The sequence below is a fragment of the Sus scrofa genome, chromosome 8, assembly GCF_054392235.1.
Source record: "Sus scrofa isolate SSC_HxYL_T2T_F1_AM1 chromosome 8, Sscrofa_HxYL_maternal_Yorkshire_Landrace_v2.0, whole genome shotgun sequence".
In the NCBI taxonomy this organism is placed as follows: domain Eukaryota; kingdom Metazoa; phylum Chordata; class Mammalia; order Artiodactyla; family Suidae; genus Sus; species Sus scrofa.
In genome coordinates, this window is record NC_139390.1 from 75,839,973 (window position 1) to 75,861,902 (window position 21,930).

The 21,930-nt window shown below is 36.3% G+C and overlaps 1 protein-coding gene across 24 annotated transcripts in view; it reads right to left on the reverse strand.

Moving 5' to 3' along the window:
- Positions 1–21,930, reverse strand: part of ANKRD17 (ankyrin repeat domain 17) — a 170,810-nt gene that overhangs the window by 62,875 nt on the left and 86,005 nt on the right. For 12 of the 24 annotated variants that reach the window (NM_001201383.2, XM_021100390.2, XM_021100382.2 and 9 more), the window contains 12 exon segments: positions 614–716; positions 1,123–1,266; positions 1,505–1,632; positions 3,482–3,569; positions 5,196–5,305; positions 5,702–5,893; positions 7,515–7,752; positions 10,568–10,662; positions 13,459–13,692; positions 14,829–14,976; positions 15,222–15,369; positions 20,147–20,303. In NM_001201383.2, coding sequence (NP_001188312.1) covers positions 614–716; positions 1,123–1,266; positions 1,505–1,632; positions 3,482–3,569; positions 5,196–5,305; positions 5,702–5,893; positions 7,515–7,752; positions 10,568–10,662; positions 13,459–13,692; positions 14,829–14,976; positions 15,222–15,369; positions 20,147–20,303 — 1,785 coding nt within the window. 24 annotated transcript variants of the gene reach the window in all.

A 21,930-nucleotide genomic window follows, 5' to 3' on the forward strand; every position in this document is an offset into this window, starting at 1 on the left:
ACCACACTGGTTCCTCAGGTAAAACTTTTTAAAAAGAAAAACTTATTCAAACTGGTAGTTGTAATCTTTTGGGACATAACTTATGAACATGCATGGTATAACATCCACAAGTCAAATATGGATCTCAGAGTTCTAGAGAAACAAGCAAGCATATCTGAAGTAACCTTGAATTCTTGGTTGAGAAAAGGTATTCCAGATATAAAATCTATTATTAAACCAGTTACTCTACAATAAAATTTAATTTTGATCTAGTTTATGAATCTTATGCCTATATCACTTCAGAAATTTTAGTAATTTATAAAAATGTCACCAATTATACACAGTCTAATAGTTTAACATGAATAGAAATGACTAGTTATTAGAGGAAATCATGGATAATCAGAATTGCATCAAAGATGAGCATCTGAATTTCTACTGCTAATACTTCTGATTCCAGCTATTAGTACTAATAACTATCTTCTCTCCCAATAAACATGCTTTTTTCATTGGTTAAAAAATAATCTTTAATTATACCAACCTAGTAAAATAATTTTAAAGTGGCTAGTTTTTTTGGTAATCTTATCATTTTTACTTGGATAACATGTAAGATACAGTCTTTAGAAGTATAACTGACCTTTATTCCTGATGGGAAGAGTAGTGGCAACATTGGCAGGTGGTTTGTCAGGCTCCTGAGGTGGGACAACCATGGGCAGTGCTTGAACTGGTACACGAGGAGCCTAAAACAAATCAAACTGATTATATTTCTGCTTTTCCTATACTTTCCATTAAGTAATATGCTTTAAATGGAGAATAAGTTACAAAGAACTATGCAAAATATTTTTCATATGACATAACCTCAGACAATGACTTATTTACATAAAATACACTGATATCAAATTATTTTCCCTGATTTTTTTTAAGACTTTTGAATTCACTAGGTTATTCTGGACACACTAAGAAAATAAAGCAAAATCCTATCAATCTAGACTCTGAAATACTATAGCAGATATTCATTTACTACATCATGTACATATCTATACAAAGAACTCATATTATAAAAAATCCAATTTAGTTTAATCTGGAACTACAAGTGAAAGGAGATAAAGATGATACAATATAAAATGCTTTAGTTTAGAATCTTACCCTATTTAAATCGTGGGATGGAGGGGTTAACTGAGTGACATCTGGTGGAGGGGCTGAAAGCAAGTTATTAGGATAGTCCAAAAGATAGCAAACGACACTTGTATGGCCACCTTTTGCTGCTTCTATCAACATAGTTGAGCCATCCTAAAAGAGTAGATATGGAAAGGGAAAAAAGATCTTTTTAAAGTTAATTTATAGAACCATTAAGGAAGATAAAGCCTCAGGCCCCAGACACATTAAAATTTTAGGTTTAGTAAAAGAACACTTTCCATGAAATGAAAACACTTAGAATGCCAATAAAAGTGGAACTTAATAGATATTTTGTTATGCTCAAGAGTGAAAATTAAGTCACAATGCTATATGAAACATTTTAATTACATACTTTTAAACGGTGAGTAGGATCTGCCCCATGAGCCAAAAGCAGTTCCACCACTGCCAGATGACCCCCTGCACAAGCCAGGGACAGCACAGTATGGTCATTATTAGCTGTGGTTCTATTCACATTTGCTCCTAAAGCAGACAAGGCATGAAAAATTATGTTAATAGCGTTGTTTCTTAAATTATAGTAAATTTTAAAATCAAAGCATAGTGAGAACAATACAGTGAAGCCCCACATATTCATTACTCAGCTCCAATGATTATAAACATGGCCAATCTCATTTCACATATATCCACATAAATTCTCCTCTCCCATCTTGAATTATTCTAAAGCAAATCCCAGCCAAACAGGATATAAGTTCATCCATAAATATTTCAGTAGGCACCATGAAAAGTATAAACATATATATTACTCCTAATATAATCATTGTTATAAAAAATAAAAAAAATTTATCTACATTTAACATCTTCAGTGGGAATAATGACTAAAGACTAACAAAAATAAACCACACTGCCCTCTATGGGCCAAATATGGGTAGAATTAACAAAAATAGAAAGTAATAGTAAAAATAAAGAAAGTAATAGTAGTATAATCTTTTCTCATTGGGAAATATCTGAGAACAAAAACAGGTATATTTTGATTTCAGTATGAATGCATCCCTAATTTGGAGCCTTGTGCTAGGCATGTGGGTAATATAAAGACTGAAAATAATTCCATTCTTGAGAATACAATGTGTTACTTATAAACATTTAACACTAGGAAGTGTTCAAATTCCCTAAATAATTTGACCAGTTAGATATTTCTGACTTATTTGCTTTATCTATAAACAATTACAAACTTGAGATTTGAGAATTTCTGGTAAGAAGGAAATGGCATATGTTGCCTTTTTAACTGTATATGGTCTATATAGTCTCTCTTTTATCAATGCTGAGTCAAAAGTAAAATATTTAAAGTTCTTATGTGGTACAGCAAGTTAAGGATCTGGCATTGCCACAGCTGTATTCAATAACACAGGTTGCAGCTGCAGTACAGGTTTGATCCCTGGCCTGGGAACTTCCACATGCCAAGGAAACAGACAAAAGTAAATAAACTAAAATATTTAATCTCCTATACTTAAGAATATGATGAAATATTTAATCTGCTATGCTTAAGTTCATGAGAAAGTTTCAACTTGAACTTAAATAGTAAATACCATCAAAATAATTTAAAGGAAGAATAACATGCTACTTTTGGTTTCTAAGGATTTTGGTATTCAAAGTAGAATTAGGAGTTCCTGTCATGGTGCAGCAGAAATGAATCCAACTAGGAATCATGAGGTTGCAGGTTCTATCCCTGGCCTTGCTCAGTGGGTTAGGGATCCAGCGTTGCCGTGAGCTGTGGTGTAGGTCACAGATGCGGCTCGGATCCTGCATTGCTATGGCTGTGGCATAGGCTGGCAGCTACAGCTCTGATTAGACCCCTAGCCTGGGAACCTCCATATGCCGCGGGTGCAGTCCTAAAAAGACAAAAAAAAAAAAAAAAAAAAAAAAAAAAAAAGAATAAATGACCATGAACAAAAATGCATATTGGCATACCTTTTCCATTTAAATTTTGAATTTTTTCTTTTTTTGTGCTATATGTATGACTTCCTCTCTATATTTTACAAAGAAGGAAACTCAGGGCCAACAAAATAGAAAAGTGACTTGTCCTCAAGTTAATCAGTAGCAGAAACATCATAAAAATCTAGGTTTCAAGATAGATTAGTACATGAACAGAGCAGACTTTAAGCTACGTAAACCCTCAGAGTTTTACATAGAGAAATTTTTCTTTATCAAAATGTTTTTCAGTAAGGGTGGTACTCGGTGTGACAACTCTTCATGGTTTATCAATTACCCCCTCAGGAAATTTCAGGAACATCCTTTGACCATGTGATACCCCCAAATGTCCTTTATCTCTAAATTTCTTAATAACCAAGGACAGGGGATAGACACACAAACGTACCTTTACTAATTAAGAACTGAACGGTACAAACATGACCAGCTCTTGCAGCTTTCATTAAAGGAGTTCTTCCACCTTCAGATTCATGCTCCTGTTTAAAAACAGATTTCTAGTGAACAGCCATTCTTTTTCATGAAAATCAAAAGAAAAAGAATTAGACTGATTTTTGAATCTAAGTATTTTAAATAACATGCCTTGAGGCAAATTAAGGAACACATTTTAATTTTAAACAATCTCAAACTAGAAACATGCCTATGGAAATAATTTAAGAACTGGAGTTATATTCATGTGATTGTTAGGTCCTCATCTAAATCTATCTCAGTAATTTTCTCTTCTCTCTCTACAAAAAGGATTGTGGAACTTGAACAGTGAATGGCACTAGCATAGCCCTCTCCAAACAATCAACATCATTAGCACTAACCTCACTCACTACAAGTGATTTTCTTTCCCTAAGTTTGATCCTATCTGCATGAATTTCTTGAGGTATGTCACTTCTTCTCTTTAAAAACTTCCCATTATCTCTATTATACCTTACATAAACATAATAAGGCTAGTGATAATTTAATTGTAATTAACTAAGTAATATCACATTGCTATATATTTCACAGGCACTGTGGTAAAAACTGGAGGTATAGTTCCTAAGTCGAAGAAGTTCAAAACCTAAAGGAGAAATATGCACATAACTAGCTAGAATATAACGTGTTAGAAGTTCTTAAAAGAGTTCCCCAAGCAAGACAGAACTGAAAGAAGCCACAATAGTAATCTAATTTAACCCTCCCCTTTCATAAGTGAGGAAAGAGAAGCTAAAATTTAAGAAACCAGTTAATGGCGGAGCCTGTTTCTGCCTGCATGTGAATTTCTGTCATAAACTATGAACTACTAGTGAAAAACACATTTGCTTGTTTATCTCAGCCCCATGGGCACGTACATGGGTACTTATGTTTTACCTAAAATCTATCTTAGTCCCTCACAGGCTAAACTGGAAGGAGGACTATTTTCCCCCCCACACATTTGCTTTATTCCTCTCTACATCTCAGGCTGTACTCAGACTCTTTCTTCCAACTAGAGTATCTCTTTTGTCACATCACAATATCTAGCTTTCTAAACCTCACCCAGTCTAAAACATAACATCTCAGAGTACATTTTTCTCTCTTCTGAGCATCTTTACTCTCTGTACTTTCCCTGTGACATCACTTTATAATCTACCTTATAATGACCTCAGTATTTCATCTTTCTTACTACACTAAAAGTTATTTGACGAAAAATACTATTTACAAAATACTTATCTTTAAATCCCTTTATTATTTAATAATGTTCTGAATGATATTTCTGAATTTATTTCCTAAGCTACAGTGAAATGCCTCTAAGCCATGTTTGCCTTTTTATGACAAACCAGAAAAGCTTCTAAAAGTAGCTAAATACTTAGGAGAAAATTTGTATTAATTGTTAATACTAATTATTAACATATCAAACACAAAATTTTCCCTTTCTTGAAGGGGGAAAGGGGTAATAGATTAGACAGTTCTATTAACAAGGAAAATAAGAATGGAAAGCAAACAGTGTAGGAAAAAAATTTGACTAAATGAGATAAAGAATGGCAAAAAAAGGGCAATATAAAATTAGAAGAAATACCTTTTGTCTCTAATATCCATAGAATTTTAAATCAATTTCTTGTTTTAGTTTTAAATATTAAGATTTAGAAAGTGACAGAACTTACCAGATCTGCTCCTGCCTGAAGTAAGACATCTGCTACATCAGTATGACCATTTTCACAGGCATATGTTAGTGCTGTGTCCCCTGTTGCTGTTGTTGCATGAACATTAGCTCCTGCAGTAGTGTTAGATACACAGCCTTAATAAAAGAATCATAAGACACAAATGTGGATACTGAAATTTCTTCTAGATAAGCCATATCTCCTCAAATTAGACAAAATAGCCTTATCCATTTCTAGAAACAGAGAATATTATCAGCATCTTTAAAAGCAAAAAAGAAAAAAAAATTAGAAATAGATTACCGCTTAAAATAAAAGCTGCAGATACTTCAAATAGCAATAAAGTAAATTATTTATTCAATAAGGTAAATTATTCAGAATACCCACAAAATATTTTTCATATTTTTTCTGTACACAGTGTGTATCACACATCAGAAAAAACTCAATTGCACTATATTTTTACTTAAATAAATCATGTAAAAAAAACTTCTCCCAAACGCAAAATTGCCTACCTGCAGCTAATAAGTATTTAACTAACTCCAAATGCCCCTCTTGAGCAGCTTCCATTAAAGGGGTGGAGCACCCTAGTTCTATATCAGCTCCTGCCTTAATGAGAAAGTCTGCCACTTCCAGAAAGCCTCCACAGCAAGCCAGAGTCAAGGCAGTTTCTTGAGTTTCTTCCGTCTGCGCATTGATATTCGCTCCTAAAACAGAGATTCTAATTATTTAAAGAAAGTCATTAACTTATTCCAGAGATAAGCAAAACAAGATTATTTCCTAATAAACTATACTTTAAAAAGGAACATTACATTGCTTTACTAATGATAAAGTGCTGCCTGCCTCCACCCCCCACTAAAGAGGCAGTTAAAATAAAACTATCAAAACTACCTCCACTAGTCCATATTTAATGTACACTGCTGGAATAAGATTTACTCTGCCAGAATGTACAAGTCAGGTGATATAGGGACTTACGATTTAAAATCACATTTCTATTATAAAGATTCAGAATAATGATGATAAAGATTTTGATAAAAATAATAATAGACATTTAATATGCTATTATTTGTCAGGCAACATTGAAAGCATTTTACATATTATTTTTAGCTTTCTTTTTCAGCTAAGGAAATTGAGGTTAAGCAATTTGGTCAAAGTCACGATCTCCTACTACTACCACCATCATCATAGCTAACTAACACTTAACAGGCACTATATGACAAAGAGTGTTCTAAAAGCTTTACACATATATAAACTCTCAGAACAACCCTCTCATGACAAGGCTGAGGCAGAGAAAGTTAGAAACTTGCCTAAAATTACAAAATTGGCAAGCAGTGGATTTGTGATTCAAACCTAAAAAGTCTGCTCCAAAAACTGTTTTTAAAATTCTAGTCAATACTACCTATCAGTAAAAAGGTTTTTTAAAACTGTGCCATTCCTCTTAAATTCGTCTAAACAAAATTTTTACAACTAAAACAGATAAAAAAATCAGATCACAAATAGTTACAAATATGAATAGAGATGGGTGATTACTTTTACACTTAAGGTATCTTTTTTTTTTTTTTTTTTTTTTTTTGTCTTTTCTAGGGCTGCACCGGCGACATACAGAGGTTCCCAGGCTAGGGGTTTAATCAAAGCTGTAGCCACCGGCCTACGCCAGAGCCACAGCAACGCGGGAACCAAGCTGTGTCTGCAACCTATACCACAGCTCATGGCAATGCTGGATCCTTAACCCACTGAGCGAGGCCAGGGATTGAACCAGCAGCCTTATGGTTCCTATTTGGATTCATTAACTATTGAGCCATGACAGGAATTCCAAACTTAAGGTATCTTAATACACCAAAGTAACTGCTTCACTTTTCCCCAAAGAAAAGCCCACTGTGTACTGAGCTCCTTAGGCCTGCATTCTGGCATTTTTGCCAAGTTAGTCCGTGTGGCTAGATTTCCCATACTGCATTTAATGAAATGCTAGATACATCAAATATCTATTAATAAGTATTCTGCCCTAAGAGGCACACTCTCTTGATATAACAGCTACAGAAATGTTGAATCCCATATATGACCCTACAGAACGTACAACCCTACCCCATCCCCAGTTCTATTTTTATTCACACAATACACAATGGCTCTGAAAGCTCTATATTAAAGAAGTTCATATGATTTTGTTTACCACAGTATGGGGGCTATTTTCAAAGTAAATATTCAAGGTCTTATAACAGAACCTCATTACAAACCTCCAAGAAAGATGAAACAATGAAATTCAATTTTATAAAATTATAACCTCACATTTTACATATATTATGCTTTAGTATTTTGATTGGTATTGGTTACCTTGACCTAGAAGTAATGCCACCATTTCTTCATGTCCTTCCCGAGCTGCTTCCATCAATGGTGTATAACCTTCATCATTGACCTCTTCCAGGCTAGCTCCTCTTTCAATAAGTAAAGCCGCAAGTTCCACATGCCCACCACATGCAGCTAAAGTCAACGGTGATTCAAATGAATCAGCAGGCATGTTCACTTGGGCACCACTGTCAAGAAGTAACCTAGCCACTTCAACATGGCCATCCTAAGTACAAATCCAATTTAAAAAATTAAATCAGCACCATTATAAAAATACTTCTCAATTGCTATACAACGAAGTTTACTGATTTCAATTCAAATAAAAATTAATAAGTCAACATTTAACATTGAGTAAGCAAGTATTTATGAGGACCTATTTATATTTCTTTAGAGTAGCAAATAGAAATTGAGCATATAAAACATGTATATTTGGAGTTCCCGTCATGGCGCAGCAGAAACGAATCTGACTAGGAACGACGAGGTTGTGGGTTTGATCCCTGGCCTCGCTCAGTGGCTTAAGGAGCCGGTGTTGCCGTGGGCTGTGGTGTAGGTCACAGATGCTGCTTAGAGCCTGCGTTGCTGTGGCTGTGGCATAGGCCGGTGGCTACAGCTCTGATTAGACCCCTAGCCTAGGAACCTCCATATGCTGTGGGTGCCACCCTAAAGAGACAAAAGACCAAAAAAGAAAAAAAAAAAAAAAAGTATTATTTAATCAAGAAGCTTATTAACCATCAGTTAAAAAAAAAATAATTAAGTACATGAAACAAGAGACTAGTGTGAGATACAAGCAACACTGAAGAGTATAAGCATAAACGCTAAAAGGATAAAGCTTAGAAAGGGCAAGTAGAATTTTCTTGGAAACCATAAGGACAACTACAATTTCAATTAGGCAGAAAAAAAATTGCAGTATTTTTGGAGGAGTGGGGATTTGAGCATGATGTGTTAGGAAAAGGGGAACACAGTATGTACATGGTGCTTCCTTTGTTGCTCAACATTGAAATGCCAGTGAAAATTAATAAAAGGAAAAAGTTCTCTCATAATATCTTCTACCTCCTTTACCGGTCTCCCTTAACCACAGTTTTCCTAACTACTGGCAACTCCAAAGCTCTCTTTTCCCTTCTTTCTTCCTTTCATATTCTTTTTCCTTCTATATCTTACCTCATAGACATTTCATTTTCTCTTAAACTGTCATGTCCATTTTTGCCTTGGACTTGCCATGTCTTCTTACTATGATTACTTTGTTCTTTTTTTTTTTTGATCTTTTTTTTGTCTTTTCAGGGCTGTACCTGCGGCATATGGAGGTTCCCAGGCTAGGGGTCTAATTGGAGCTGTAGCCACCAGCCTATGCCAGAGCCACAACAACGCCAGATTCGAGCCGCATACGCGACCGACACCACAGCCCATGGCAACGCCGGATCCTCAAGCCACTGAGCGAGGTCAGGGATAGAACCTGCAACCTCAACGTTCCTAGTTGGGTTCGTTTCCACTTCGCCAGGATGGGAACTCCACTTTGTTTTTCTTTTAGCTCAGAATTTTCTCCCTCCAGAATCAACTCCTACATTTCCTTTGAAGTCCAGTTTAAAATCTCAGTCTCTTAGCAAGCCTCCAAATGTCTGGCCCGAACTAATATCTTTCATCTACTTATAACATTTACTTCCATTGCATGCAGGTTAGGTGTACAGAATATTCCATTTAAATTTTTTTTTTTTTTTGCTACACCCATAGCATGTGGAAGTTCCTAGGCCATGAATCCCACCTGTACCATGGCAGTGACCTGAGCCACAGCAGTGACAACATTGGATCCTTACTCTGACAGGCCACCAAGGAACTCCCATTCTCATTTTCTAATCTACATATAGAATATTTTAAATTCCTTATCACAGGATATTTTGATGCACTTTACACATATCATGTCATTTAATCCCCACAACAACCCCAGAGAAGGATACTATCCTCATTTTAACAGATAGGGAACTCAAAACCCTCCAAGAAAACTTAAAAAGAATAATTTACTGAAGCAAACATTGTTATGGCAATAAGAAAAACAAAAATAACCCAAGTCTTGAGGCTACCTAATGTTTTTTTAAATTAGTAATAAGATTCAGCATTCTCGCAATAATCATTCTCTAAAGGGAAGCTGAGAGAAGAAATTTCAAATTAGTTTGCAGTTTTTTTATCTTTGGCATATTCTTTTCATAAATCTCTCTATAATGTTTTTTTGATCCATTTCTGTGCCACAAGACTGAGATACAAAAGTTTAAGCATTCTCAACTACAAACTAAAAAAGGAGGTTTTTTTTTTTTTTTTTGGTCTTTTGTCTTTTGAGGGCTGCACCCACGGCATATGGAGGTTCCCAGGCTAGGGGGTCTAATGGGAGTTGTAGCTGCCAGCCTACGCCAGAGCCACAGCCACAGCCACAGCCACGCCAGATCCGAGCCATGTTTGCAATCTACACCACAGCTCACAGCAACGCCAGATCCTTAACTCAATGAACAAGGCCAGGGATTGAACCTGCAACCTCATGGTTCCTAATCAGATTAGTTTCTGCTGCGCCATGAAGGGAACTCCCAAAAAAGATTTTAAAAAAGGAATTCAGGGACGAGAAAAGACCAGGATAGAAGAAGAATTATGTAAGATAATATTCTGATTTCTAATTTTTCATAAATTAAATTACAGGTTTGATAAATACGTTATACTTAGTATTATCTTTATACTCTGTGTTTTATGTTCTCTTTAAAATCCTTGCTCAGCCTTTCAAAGTCACTTTTTGTGCCAACTACATAAAACCAGTATAGTTATGTGAGCCTAAGAAAAACATGGTAGCGCTATAAAGCTTCAGAAAGCACTTCTGATAGAAGTTAATGTTGTTCAACTGGCTCTGAAAACTACTGACAACTCAGATAACTGAGGTGCTGTTTTACAATAAGCCTATGATAAGCAGAATCTTTGAACCCAAGGAAAAAGCATTCACTATACACTGGCTTTGTCTCTTTCTACCTAATACATAAATACATTTCATGTATGAATTTCACCAATCTTACCATGCAAGCCTCCATTAAAGCAGTGTGCATTTCATCTGTTTTATGTTCTTGATCCGCACCTGCTTCCAAAAGAAACCGCACCATCTCTAGGTGTCCTAAACCAGAAGTATGTAAGATTAAAAATAATGTATTATTCTAAAAAACATTACATTATTTTGAAAAGTTGTATTTAACTTGTAACAATATAAGCATAATAAAGTCAGCTACAAGCTACCCTCAACTGCCCAATGCAAATTATACAAGTGATCTTTGCTGTTCTACTCCATACGCTGTTGCCCTAGAAACTGCTGCTATTGGAATTCTTGCTGCAGGTAAGCAAAGATGCCACTAAAATGTAACACCCAGAAGATCCCCTCTATAACCTTTTAAGAGACCAGGTATGTCATAGTTAGTTATACTGTGAACTAAATTAACTTTTGTGAACTAGTAGTCTGGGATGATAATCAATCATCCTTGAAGTTATTTCTATGAGGAAATGAGCAATAACTAACAGACATTTTAGGAACAACCTGCTTGTAAGTCGGAAACTGAATATATAAAACTTCTTGAAATAACACCACTTACATTTATGCATTCATTTAGATATAAACATATATATATACATACATATACACACATACACATATATTTATGTAGTTTCAAATAAATCATATGCTTCATATAAAGATCCCTTATGAGTAGTTATAAAGAATATAAATTATATTTTGAAAAAGACTTCAGATACTATGTAAAAAACAATAGAAGAATGACTAATTTTTTCTCAAGTTTATCTGGAATGAGGTACAGTCAGTTCTCAATCACCTGGGACTGGATGGAAGGAGAGGACAGTAAAATCCTAAAGTCAGTTAAAGCACAACTAACTGTGGTAAGTGTAGCATCTGCCATACCCTGTTTTTTGCTAACAAACTATCCCTCTTTCCTCTCTGTCATTCTCATTTTCCAAAGGTCCACATCAATATTCAGTCTCAGCCTGAATTCAATCCCATCCCCTTCTCCTCCCTGCCAATCTATATGCTAGGAGACCTCACCAGAAACACAGGAAAGTAAGAGTGTCCATGGATCTTTGGAAGCAGTAGAGATATTCTCCACCAGCTCAGTTCTGTATCCAGCTTCTGTAATTAAAGCCTGCAAGCCCCAACCTCAGCTTTCCCTTTGGAAAGCAGAGTGGGGCTACGAGCAAAGGAGAGAAGGAAGAGCCCCATCTCAAAGATCTCTGGCAATCTGGGACTTAGTTAAGTAAAATGCAGCCAGTTCTGGGTTCAAAAGTATTTGTGAAAAGGTGAAAAAGAGCCACCCAAACAGCCCAACCTGGAGAGACTGCCCCAAGGCATAATTCCTCTCCTCCCAATGAAGATTAACCTCTGCCTAATTACTAAACAGAACTAGAGAAGAGGCCTCAGCTGTACTTCCTAATAAGCACCTTTAACCTGAACTATTTGTAACACCAGATAAGGATTATTTTAGCTATGATTTTAGATGAAATTAATTCAAAAGACCTAACAAAACCTGGCCACTCTGAAACAGAATGAAACAAAACAACACCAGGGCCAACACAAGGGTGAGGGAATCAAAGCCCAGGGTGCAAAATTTAAGGAGACATTCACTCATATGCTTGTGTACATGAAGACTCTGAAATGAGAGTGAGCACCTCCTTAAATTTTGTTCTTGCTTTGTAAGAGCTTTTTCTTCATGCCTCTAGGCCAAAAATTTATTATTCATTTTATGATATAAACATGATATGGCTGAAGATGGCAGGAAGCATTGAACTGAATTGGCTATGCAGACAAAGTTTCATGAAATTTGCTTTTTAAAAAGTCTCTTAGTTATCGTCATTAATCTGTCATAAAGGTTGAACATGAAAAATGTTTGGCTCTATGGCTCTTATGAGAATCCAGAATATAGAGCATTAACTGACTGAAGACCAAGTACCTTTCCAGACAATTATCTTGCCCTCCCAAAATAAGATATTCTTCTATATTATCAGTATTTTCAGGTTGGTTGACATCATATAGAACACCATGTATCCTCTTTGTACAGCTATGTATGGGTAGGTGCTCTCAATTTCAACCAGCTCTTCCTTCTAACTTTATTAAGTATGTTGATGATACTCTAGAACTGTTCTTTTGAATACAAACTCAATCCACACCATTTTTCATTTTTCTTCTCATATACCCTCCTCTCTCTTCAATTTTTCTTTCTTCTTAGTTCATGAAAATACTTTAAGCACCTTCTTATTAATAGGTCATTCTAGCTTTTATTGAATTTAATTTAGAAGTACAGGCTAAGTAATTCTGGATTCACAGGCTTCTTTTGCATGAACTAGGCAAAATATTCTAATAAGCAAAACCATTAAAAAGCACAGTGCAGGAGCTCCTGTTGTGGCTCAGCAGTAACGAGTGAGACTAGTACCCATGAGGACACGGGTTCAATCCCTGGACTCACTCAGTGGGTTAAGGACCTGGCATTGCCGCAACGTGAGGTCACATAGGTCAAGGATGCGGCTTGGATCCCACATTGCTGTGGCTGTGGTTGGAAGCTATAGCTCTGATACGACTCCTAGCCTGGGAACTTCCATATGCTGCACATGCAGCCCTAAAAAGATGGAAAAAAAAGTACAGTGCATATTAAAATTAAATAATTATTTCTGATAAAAAACAACTGGATCAATATTTTTCATTGACAATATTTGTAATATTGAGTGTGTATTTTAAGAGTTTAATATATAAACTTTATACACTGAACTTTTAAATTCTGAAACTTTAAGCAGTTTTATTACATACTATAATCATATTTTAATTTTACTTTTTATCTTAAGTGAAAAACCATACTATATGAACTGTCATTTCATGAGTTTAAAAACTTTGTTTTTAAAAAAATGCTCTGTACTGTACCTTTGTAACAAGCTAATGTAAGGGCACTCTCTTTAAATTCATTGGAATGCGTATTAATGCCAGCCCCATTTTCTAGCAGCAATCTGGCTACTTCCACATGTCCAGCACTTCCAGCTTCCATAAGAGGAGTATGACCATTTTCATTATGGTCCTCAATACTAGCACCGGATTCCAAGAGCACCTTTACAACATCTACATAACCTCCAGCACAAGCATATGTAAGTGCTGTATTGCCTATTTTAATGAAGAAGAACAAAGATGTTAACATAAAATACCAAAATAAAACAGATTTATTAAGCATTAAGAAAACTGAAATAAGAGACTATAACCTTAATAAAGTTAGATATTATATATATATAACATATATATGTAATAAAATTCTTCTCTTCATTAACATTTTATCTTACCAAAACCAACTCTTTATTCTTTCCATTTAAAATCAGTCAAACGCATGTGGAAAATTAGACACACTTACCAACTATAGTTATAAAAGAACTGAGAAATTCTGAAACTAATTTTCCATATTGGAAAAAAGTTACACTTATTCTAACTTTAATTAGAGAACGGTATCCCAAGCTTCATTTCTTTTTAGATTGTAATTATTCATCCTACTTAGATATAATTCATACCATTCCATTTGTTTTTACTACAACTTTTTTACATCAGTTAAGTGACCAAAGTTAAAATAATTTCAAAAACATTCCTCCTTGATGATAAAAATCTCCTACTTTACAGGAGAAGAAAAAACAAACTTTGGGTAAAATAAGCATTTCTAAACCCCCCTCAAACAAGAACTTGCAGACCTTTAAAATTATTTAAAATATTTAATAAATATGAGAATATAGACAGGAAGGAAATACACAATATGTATTTTCAGACAGTTTAGAGTTTTTACACAAATCCATCTATACCCAACTTTGAAAGAAAAAAAAAAATGGTTTAGATGTTAGCATTATGTCCCTTGCAGGACACAATGTTTTCATGAGACTTTCTTTTTCTACAGGTCACAATTTAATAGCACTAGGTAATGACAGTCCTGCCTGTTGTTGCATATCCTTCTTATGATTCTCCCTATCTTCCCTTCTCTTGTTCCCCATAAATAAAGGTCTACACCTCTTCACTTGCAAGAAGATAGTCCTTTGAACTGTGTCAGTGTTTAATATAAAAGAACCAAGGCCAAGTAATAACCCTCAGACACAAACAGAAGAAATTTCACTCAAAATATATTCAATGAACTTTAAGCTAATGCACAGACACACAAATGTGCAGCATCAGTAATTGCAAAACCACCACTAACGATCACGTCCATGTGAACTAATTACTGTCAAAGGGTGTTAATATTTAAAAACTGAAAAAGAAATAGGCATAACCTGTTGAAGACTGTGCATTAACATCAGCTTTATGAGCTAGCAGCAACTTCACAATTTTGACATGTCCTCCATTAGCAGCAGCCATTAAAGGTGTGATGTCACCTTTGATTCCCCTATCTTCCACATTTGCATGCATTGCCAACAAAACCTTATGAAAGAAAAAGTTTAAGATATTAAAAAATGGTATTTTCATCAAAATTTTTTGAACATATATTTATATTAACACCTACCTAGTCATACTATAGTAAAAGCAAATAAACACACAATGCATTACCAACACTATTTCTTAAAACGAGCCTGATGGTCGATTTTATTTTATTATTTCATTACTACACAGGCCAGATTAAGACAAAAAACAAAAAAAATCATGAGACTGCTTTTGATAACACAAACCTGTGCAAGCTCATAATATCCAGCGGAGCAAGCTAAACAAAGGAGACTCTCCCCTTCCTCCGTGTGTTCATTTACACTTCGCCCTTCAATGAGTAACTTGCGCACAGCATTCACATCTCCTTCTGAACAGGCTTCTGCCAAACTGCGGCTATTTGAGAAAGAATATTGAAATATCAGGATATAAGAATATAAAAAAAATCACCCACCATAAGTATTGAATTCTGAGGTTAATCTGGACAGCAGTGCTAAACAAGAATGATTATTTCAAAGATTCATAATAAATATGAGAAAATAAAATGATTCGATTCACTGAGTTTTTAAAATCTACATATAAAAGTCACTGAATTAAAATGATCAACATTACAAAATGTTTTCAGTCACGCAACTGAAAGATAAAGTCCAATTTACTATAAGTAGGGAAAAAAACCCAAAATTTTAAAATATAAAACTGTATAGAAAATACAAGTTTACAACTATACTTCTGTTCAGTCCCTAGAAAAAGTTTATGAAATTTAATAAAATACTTAAAACTTGTACTAATTATAAAGAACTCTCTGGGTCCTTCAATCAAGTAAAGGGAAATTAGGAAAGCTGTGAGCATGTAATTTTTACTTATCTATGAATAACTGATAAGATTCTTTTTTTTTTTTTTTTAAAGGGCCACACCTACAGCATACGGAGGTTCCCAGGTTAGGGGTCCAATCAGAGCTTCAGCTGCCAGCCTATGCTACAGCCAAAGCAATGCCAGATCTGAGCTGCATCTGTGACCTAAGCCAAGGCCCACAGGAATGCCAGACCCTTACCCCACTGAGCAGGGCCAGGGATCGAACCCGTGTCCTCATGGATACCAATCAGGTTCGTTACCACTGAGCCACAATAGGAACTCCAAGAAGATTCTTTTTTGAAGTATTTACTTATTCCATCAGTTTTTTGGGGAAGTATGAAAAATATCCAGGTCAGGCAGAGGCTTAATTCAAACAGAAGGACAGTGGAAAAAGTGGTGGAACACAAAAATTAGACTGAGAGTAAATCTCCCAAAGGAATTCCAAATATGGACATTTCTAAAGGTTCTTTCACTTTTGGATAAAATTCATTCTTAGAAAAATGTTATTCAGGTCTTTTAATATTCTCTTTATTCAAAATAAAAGAGAGCAACTGGAAAAAAAATATTCTCTTTATTCAAATATATCTCAATATACATCTTCTTGAATCATGGCTCTGTCACTTCAGGTACTGAAGGTATCCATGTATAACCTCTATTCTACACCCCTATTCTTTTTTAGGGCCACACCCACAGCATATGGAGGTTCCGAGGCTAGGGGTCAAATAGGAGCTACAGCTGCCGGCCTGGGCCTGCCTATACCACAGCCATAGCAAAGCAGGATCCGAGCCGCGTCTGCAACCTACACCACAGCTCACAGCAATGCTGGATCCTTAACTCACTGAGCGAGGCCAGGGATCGAATCCTCAACCTCATGGTTCCTAGTCGGATCTGTTTCTGCTGCGCTACAATGGGAATTCCTCTACACCCCTATTCTTTACCACCCAGATTTGAGAACTTCATCTTTAGTTCAGATTATGGCAAAGTCTCCTAGGCAGTCTCCCTTGCTAGCTCTCCTTCAGGCTACCTCTCTCTATCTCTGGCCATGCCCATGGCATCTGGAAGTTCAGGGACAGGGATCAAATATGTGCCACAGCAGTGACCAGAGCCATAGCAGTGACAACACCAGAAACTTAACGTGATGAGCCACCAGGGAACTCTTCTTTCAAGCTCTTTTCAACCAAGAACCCAGAGATCTTGCTTATAAGAAAGCACATCACGTCATCCAACGGCCTCTAATCTTATCACGGTAAAGGTCAAAATTTTTATAGGATCTGTCCAGTGGTAAGATCTCATACTTCTCCTTTTACTTCTCTGGTTTCATCACCTACTATTCTCACTCTTCCTCTTTCCACTTTAGCCAAAATGGCTTTCTTTTCATTAAAAATACTAATTAAGCTGCAACTCCAAGATTTATGTATCTGCTGTCCCTCTGACAAGACAGTTTCTCTTGTAGGCACAGATCACTACCTTATTTATTTCAGGTCTTTGCTAAAAAGTCCACCTCTTAGGTAAGGATCTCTGATTACCCTATTAAAAACACAATGTGTGGAGTTCCCGTCGTGGCACAGTGGTTAACGAATCCGACTAGGAACCATGAGGTTGTGGGTTCCATCCCTGCCCCTTGCTCAGTGGGTTAGCGATCCAGCATTGCTGTGAGCTGTGGTATAGGTCGCAGATGCGGCTCGGATCCCGCGTTGCTGTGGCTCTGGCGTAGGCTGGCAGCTATAGCTCTGATTAGACCCCTAGCCTGGGAACCTCCATATGCCACAGGAGCGGCTCAAGAAATGGCAAAAAGACAAAACAAAACAAAACAAACAAACAAACCCCCCCCCAAAAAAAACCCCACAATGTGATCTTCACCTTAAACACTGCCTTAGCACTTCCCCAATTTCTCTGCCCATAACCTTATCATTCATTTTATGCCATACTATATAGTTCACCTACTTGTTAAATGTACTCTCCCCTTGCCAAAATGAAAGCTTTGAACAGCACTTAATAAAACTGTCTCAATTTCCCATTTTATAGCACTGACAGTTGCTAGATCCAGTGTTCTCAGTCTAGGACAAATCCTTTCCACAAGACATTTCCTATATAAGAACATTTTTTTTTTTTTTTCCTTTCAGGTGGTCTCTCATCCTCTCTCTCTTTCTCAGGCACATACCCTCTATTTCCCCATTTGAAATCTCATTCAATTTCCTCCGTGTAAGCTTTAAAATAACCTTTCGGAACTATTCTAGCCAACAGATGAACTTCAGAACTTGTGAGCAAAGTTAAAACTGGCACACGCCACAACACTTAACTACTGTAAAGTCTAGCACATAGTACTCAATGTACTCAATTATTTCTCAACATTTGCTGAACAAATATGACTGTCACAAGCATGCTCTACTGTTTTGCTGATCACTTACAGTATTTTCAGTGCCAAAGAACCTGTAACTCTTTATTTTTTTTCTATTCTATTTCCTGCTTGAAGTAGCTTTAACATACTCTTCTGCCAGTCTCATAAGACACCACATGAAAAATATCTGAAGAGTATCAATAATATTGTAGGCCTGTAAAACTGAAAGTTAACTAAGGAATAGAACCTAAAGATAACTATAATGAATGATGTCAGATGAACGACAACGAACACAGAGCCAAGAATAACATCAACTTCACACTTTTGTTAATGCTATATTAACCTCTCTTTCACGGTCTTAAATGATGCTGCATAAAAACACTATTATATAAAAGATGATTCTTTTTTTTTTTTTTTGTCTTTTTAGGGCCTCACCTGAGGCATGTGGAGGTTCCCAGGCTAGAGGTCTAATTGGAGCTGTTGCTGCTGGCCTACACCACTGCCATAGTAATGCCAGATCTTTAACCCACTGAGCGAGGCCAGGGATTGAACCTGCAACCTCATGGTTCCCAGTCAGATTTGTTTCTGCTGCGCCACAAGAGGAACTCCAAAAGATGATTCTTAAGTGCTATATTTCATCTCTAAACTCATATACCAAAGAATACTCTCATTCTCTCAACTATTTAAAGGCATCTGCTAAAACACAGTTGACCAGGAGCAACATGGAGGTTAGGGGTGCCCATACTCCACTCAGCTGAAAATCTGCAAATAACTTAGACCTGCATAAATGCAGTTCCTCCATATCATGGTGCCTCTATATCCACATTCATGCAACCATGGATTCAACCAACCACAAACTGAAATCTGTGTATAAGGATCTGTGCAGTTCAGACCTATAGGTAAAGGGTCAACTGTAAATAAAATGGTTTCTTTTTAGTTAGAGGGGAAAAAAAGAAGCCTCTGAGGAGTGAAGACAATAAGGACTATTAATGATTTTCTGCCAGCTGCATCCTTGGCATTATATTTTTCACTATACTATCCATATTGTTTTATATATGAAATGGTATGACCTTTAATACATAACATCATCAGAAAAACTTAAAAGGTCAAGTCACAAAATATTTACTGAGTCCTTACTAACTGTGAAGTACTACATAATAGGGATTGTAGGACACAAAACAAGAAAGTCCCTGGAACTCACATTCAACTTATGGAAACTAGATTTATGATATTTTTTGAACATTCATAAAACAAATAAAAACCTTGCCTTTTAAAATGGTCAAACTGGAGTTCCCGTCGTGGCGCAGTGGTTAACAAATCCGACTAGGAACCATGAGGTTGCAGGTTCGGTCCCTGCCCTTGCTCAGTGGGTTAACGATCCGGCGTTGCCATGAGCTGTGGTGTAGGTTGCAGACGCGGCTCGGATCCCGCGTTGCTGTGGCTCTGGTGTAGGCTGGGGGCTCCAGCTCCGATTCGACCCCTAGCCTGGGAACCTCCATATGCCGCGGGAGCGGCCCAAGAAATAGCAACAACAACAACAACAAAAGACAAAAGACAAAAAAATAAAATAAAATAAAATAAAATAAAATAAAATAAAATAAAATAAAATGGTCAAACTATGCATATGAAGTAGAAAACGGCATTAGAAATCACTTCCTTTTTTGTCACCGAAACATTATAGCAAAAGATCTTTTATAATATCGTAAGAAGTCATCCTTGTAGTCAGATAGACACTGGTGTCCCAGCTCTGCTATTTGTCACCTATTTGATCATGATTAAGTTACTTCTTTTCAGCTTTTCATGAGTAAAATGGGAATGAAAACGAAATCCATGCCTAAGGCTTTTTGTGGGTACAAACAAGATATCACATATAAAATGGTTTTTGCACAGTGCCAGGCATAAAAACATGCTAAGTAAATGTCAGCTATTTCTATTATTTTTAAGAAAGTGATTTTATATTGATCACAGTGAAAATATACTTACTTGTCCGACTGCCCTGCATTTGCTGTGCTTTCAGCTCTCATACGGGTAAGTGCAGCAGCAGCTTCATCCAACGCACAACTAACAGACGATGTCAACCTCCGAAGCACTTCAGGATCTGCAAAGGCTTTACCATCAGCCGTAGATAATTTGCCTATTCCTATTATATTATTTTCACACCAATTTGGATATACCCAAAAGGAGAAACAAAGCAAAATTCAAGTTACTTAACTCTATTTATGTTAATCTCCAAATGACACACTGGACATATATATTATCTGGCCAGAATCTTTTGGGAAGTCACTGTTCCCCAATTCTCAATCTTATTTCTTCCATGTGGTCCCTAAGTGCTTGACTCTATGATTCTCCAGTCCTAGAAATAGGTCATTGGCCCATGATGGGATAAAGGAATGTCCTCACTTGGATCTGCAAAAAGAACCTATGTTCAAGGGTTGCTAAATTGCTAAGATGGGAATTATTAGCCACTTGTCCACTTTTACCATCACCAAGAGAAAAAGACTACCCAAAATAAGTCAACATAGAGGACAGCAGAGCAAAGAAATAGAAAGGAGACAAGTTTAGATAAAGTTACACTCCATGACTCATTGACGTTAGTAGTGCCAGAAGCCAGCACTATCCTTATACTTTTGGTAAATGCCCACTTTCATCTAAGAATGTTTAGCATGGCCACTACTACTTGGGACCATAACTGGCTTGTTAAGATATTATAGGCTGAATAAAAGATAACTTATCCATAAGTACCTATTTGCTTCAAATTAGTACAACTTAGTATATGATACCTAAAAAACATTCAGAATAGCAAAATAAAAAAAAATTTTTTTTCAAAAGCAGAAATGGTTAGTTTCCATGTATGTGAAACATAACTGGTTGCTATTCTAGATATCATTATAAAGCAAACTTATCTCTAATCTTTATTATTATAACTCAGAGGTGCTTAATCCAGGTTGCCAGTCAGTAAAGCCTTTCAAATACAGATGCTGGAGTTCCCGTGGTGGCTCAGTGGTTAACGAATCCGACTAGGAACCATGAGGTTGCGGGTTCGAACCCAGGCCTTGCTCAGTGGGTTAAGGATCCGGCGTTGCCGTGAGCTGTGGTGTAGGTTGCAGATGCGGCTCGGACCCCACGTTGCTGTGGCTCTGGCATAGGCCAGCGGCTATGGCTCCGATTCGATCCCTAGCCTGGGAACCTCCATATGCTGCGGGAGCGACCCAAGAAATGGCAAAAAGACAAAAACAAAAACAAAACCCAAAAATACAGATGCTGAGCTCCTCTGTATCTAAAGATGTAATTCAGTTAAGTAAAGGTGAGGCCTAGGCATCTACATAGTTTAAAGGCTCTAAGGAGATTCTGACACATAGCCAGGATTAAAAACCTTTGCTCTAACTTGAAGATAAAACATCTAATCTTATGATAGATATTACAGAACTCAGGTACATGAGGTTTAGGAACTAGAAGCATTAATATCACTTGCAAGCTAGTTAGAAATGCAGAATCTCAGACCCCAAAGTTTACTGATCAATAACTGTTTAAAAAAGATCTCCAAGCGATTCAAATTTAGGAATTAAACTAAAGTTTAGAAAAGACTATCACGAGTTTTAAAACAAACTAAGACAAAGACCAAAAATATCTCTCAAATGATAATAATAAACATATCTGTACAGATTTCTTTTAATGGTGGAAGGGCTCAGTAGTATCTAAGTTTGGGTTTGAAGTTTATTTTATTTATTTATTTTATTTTTAGGTGTGCACCTGCAGCATATGGAAGT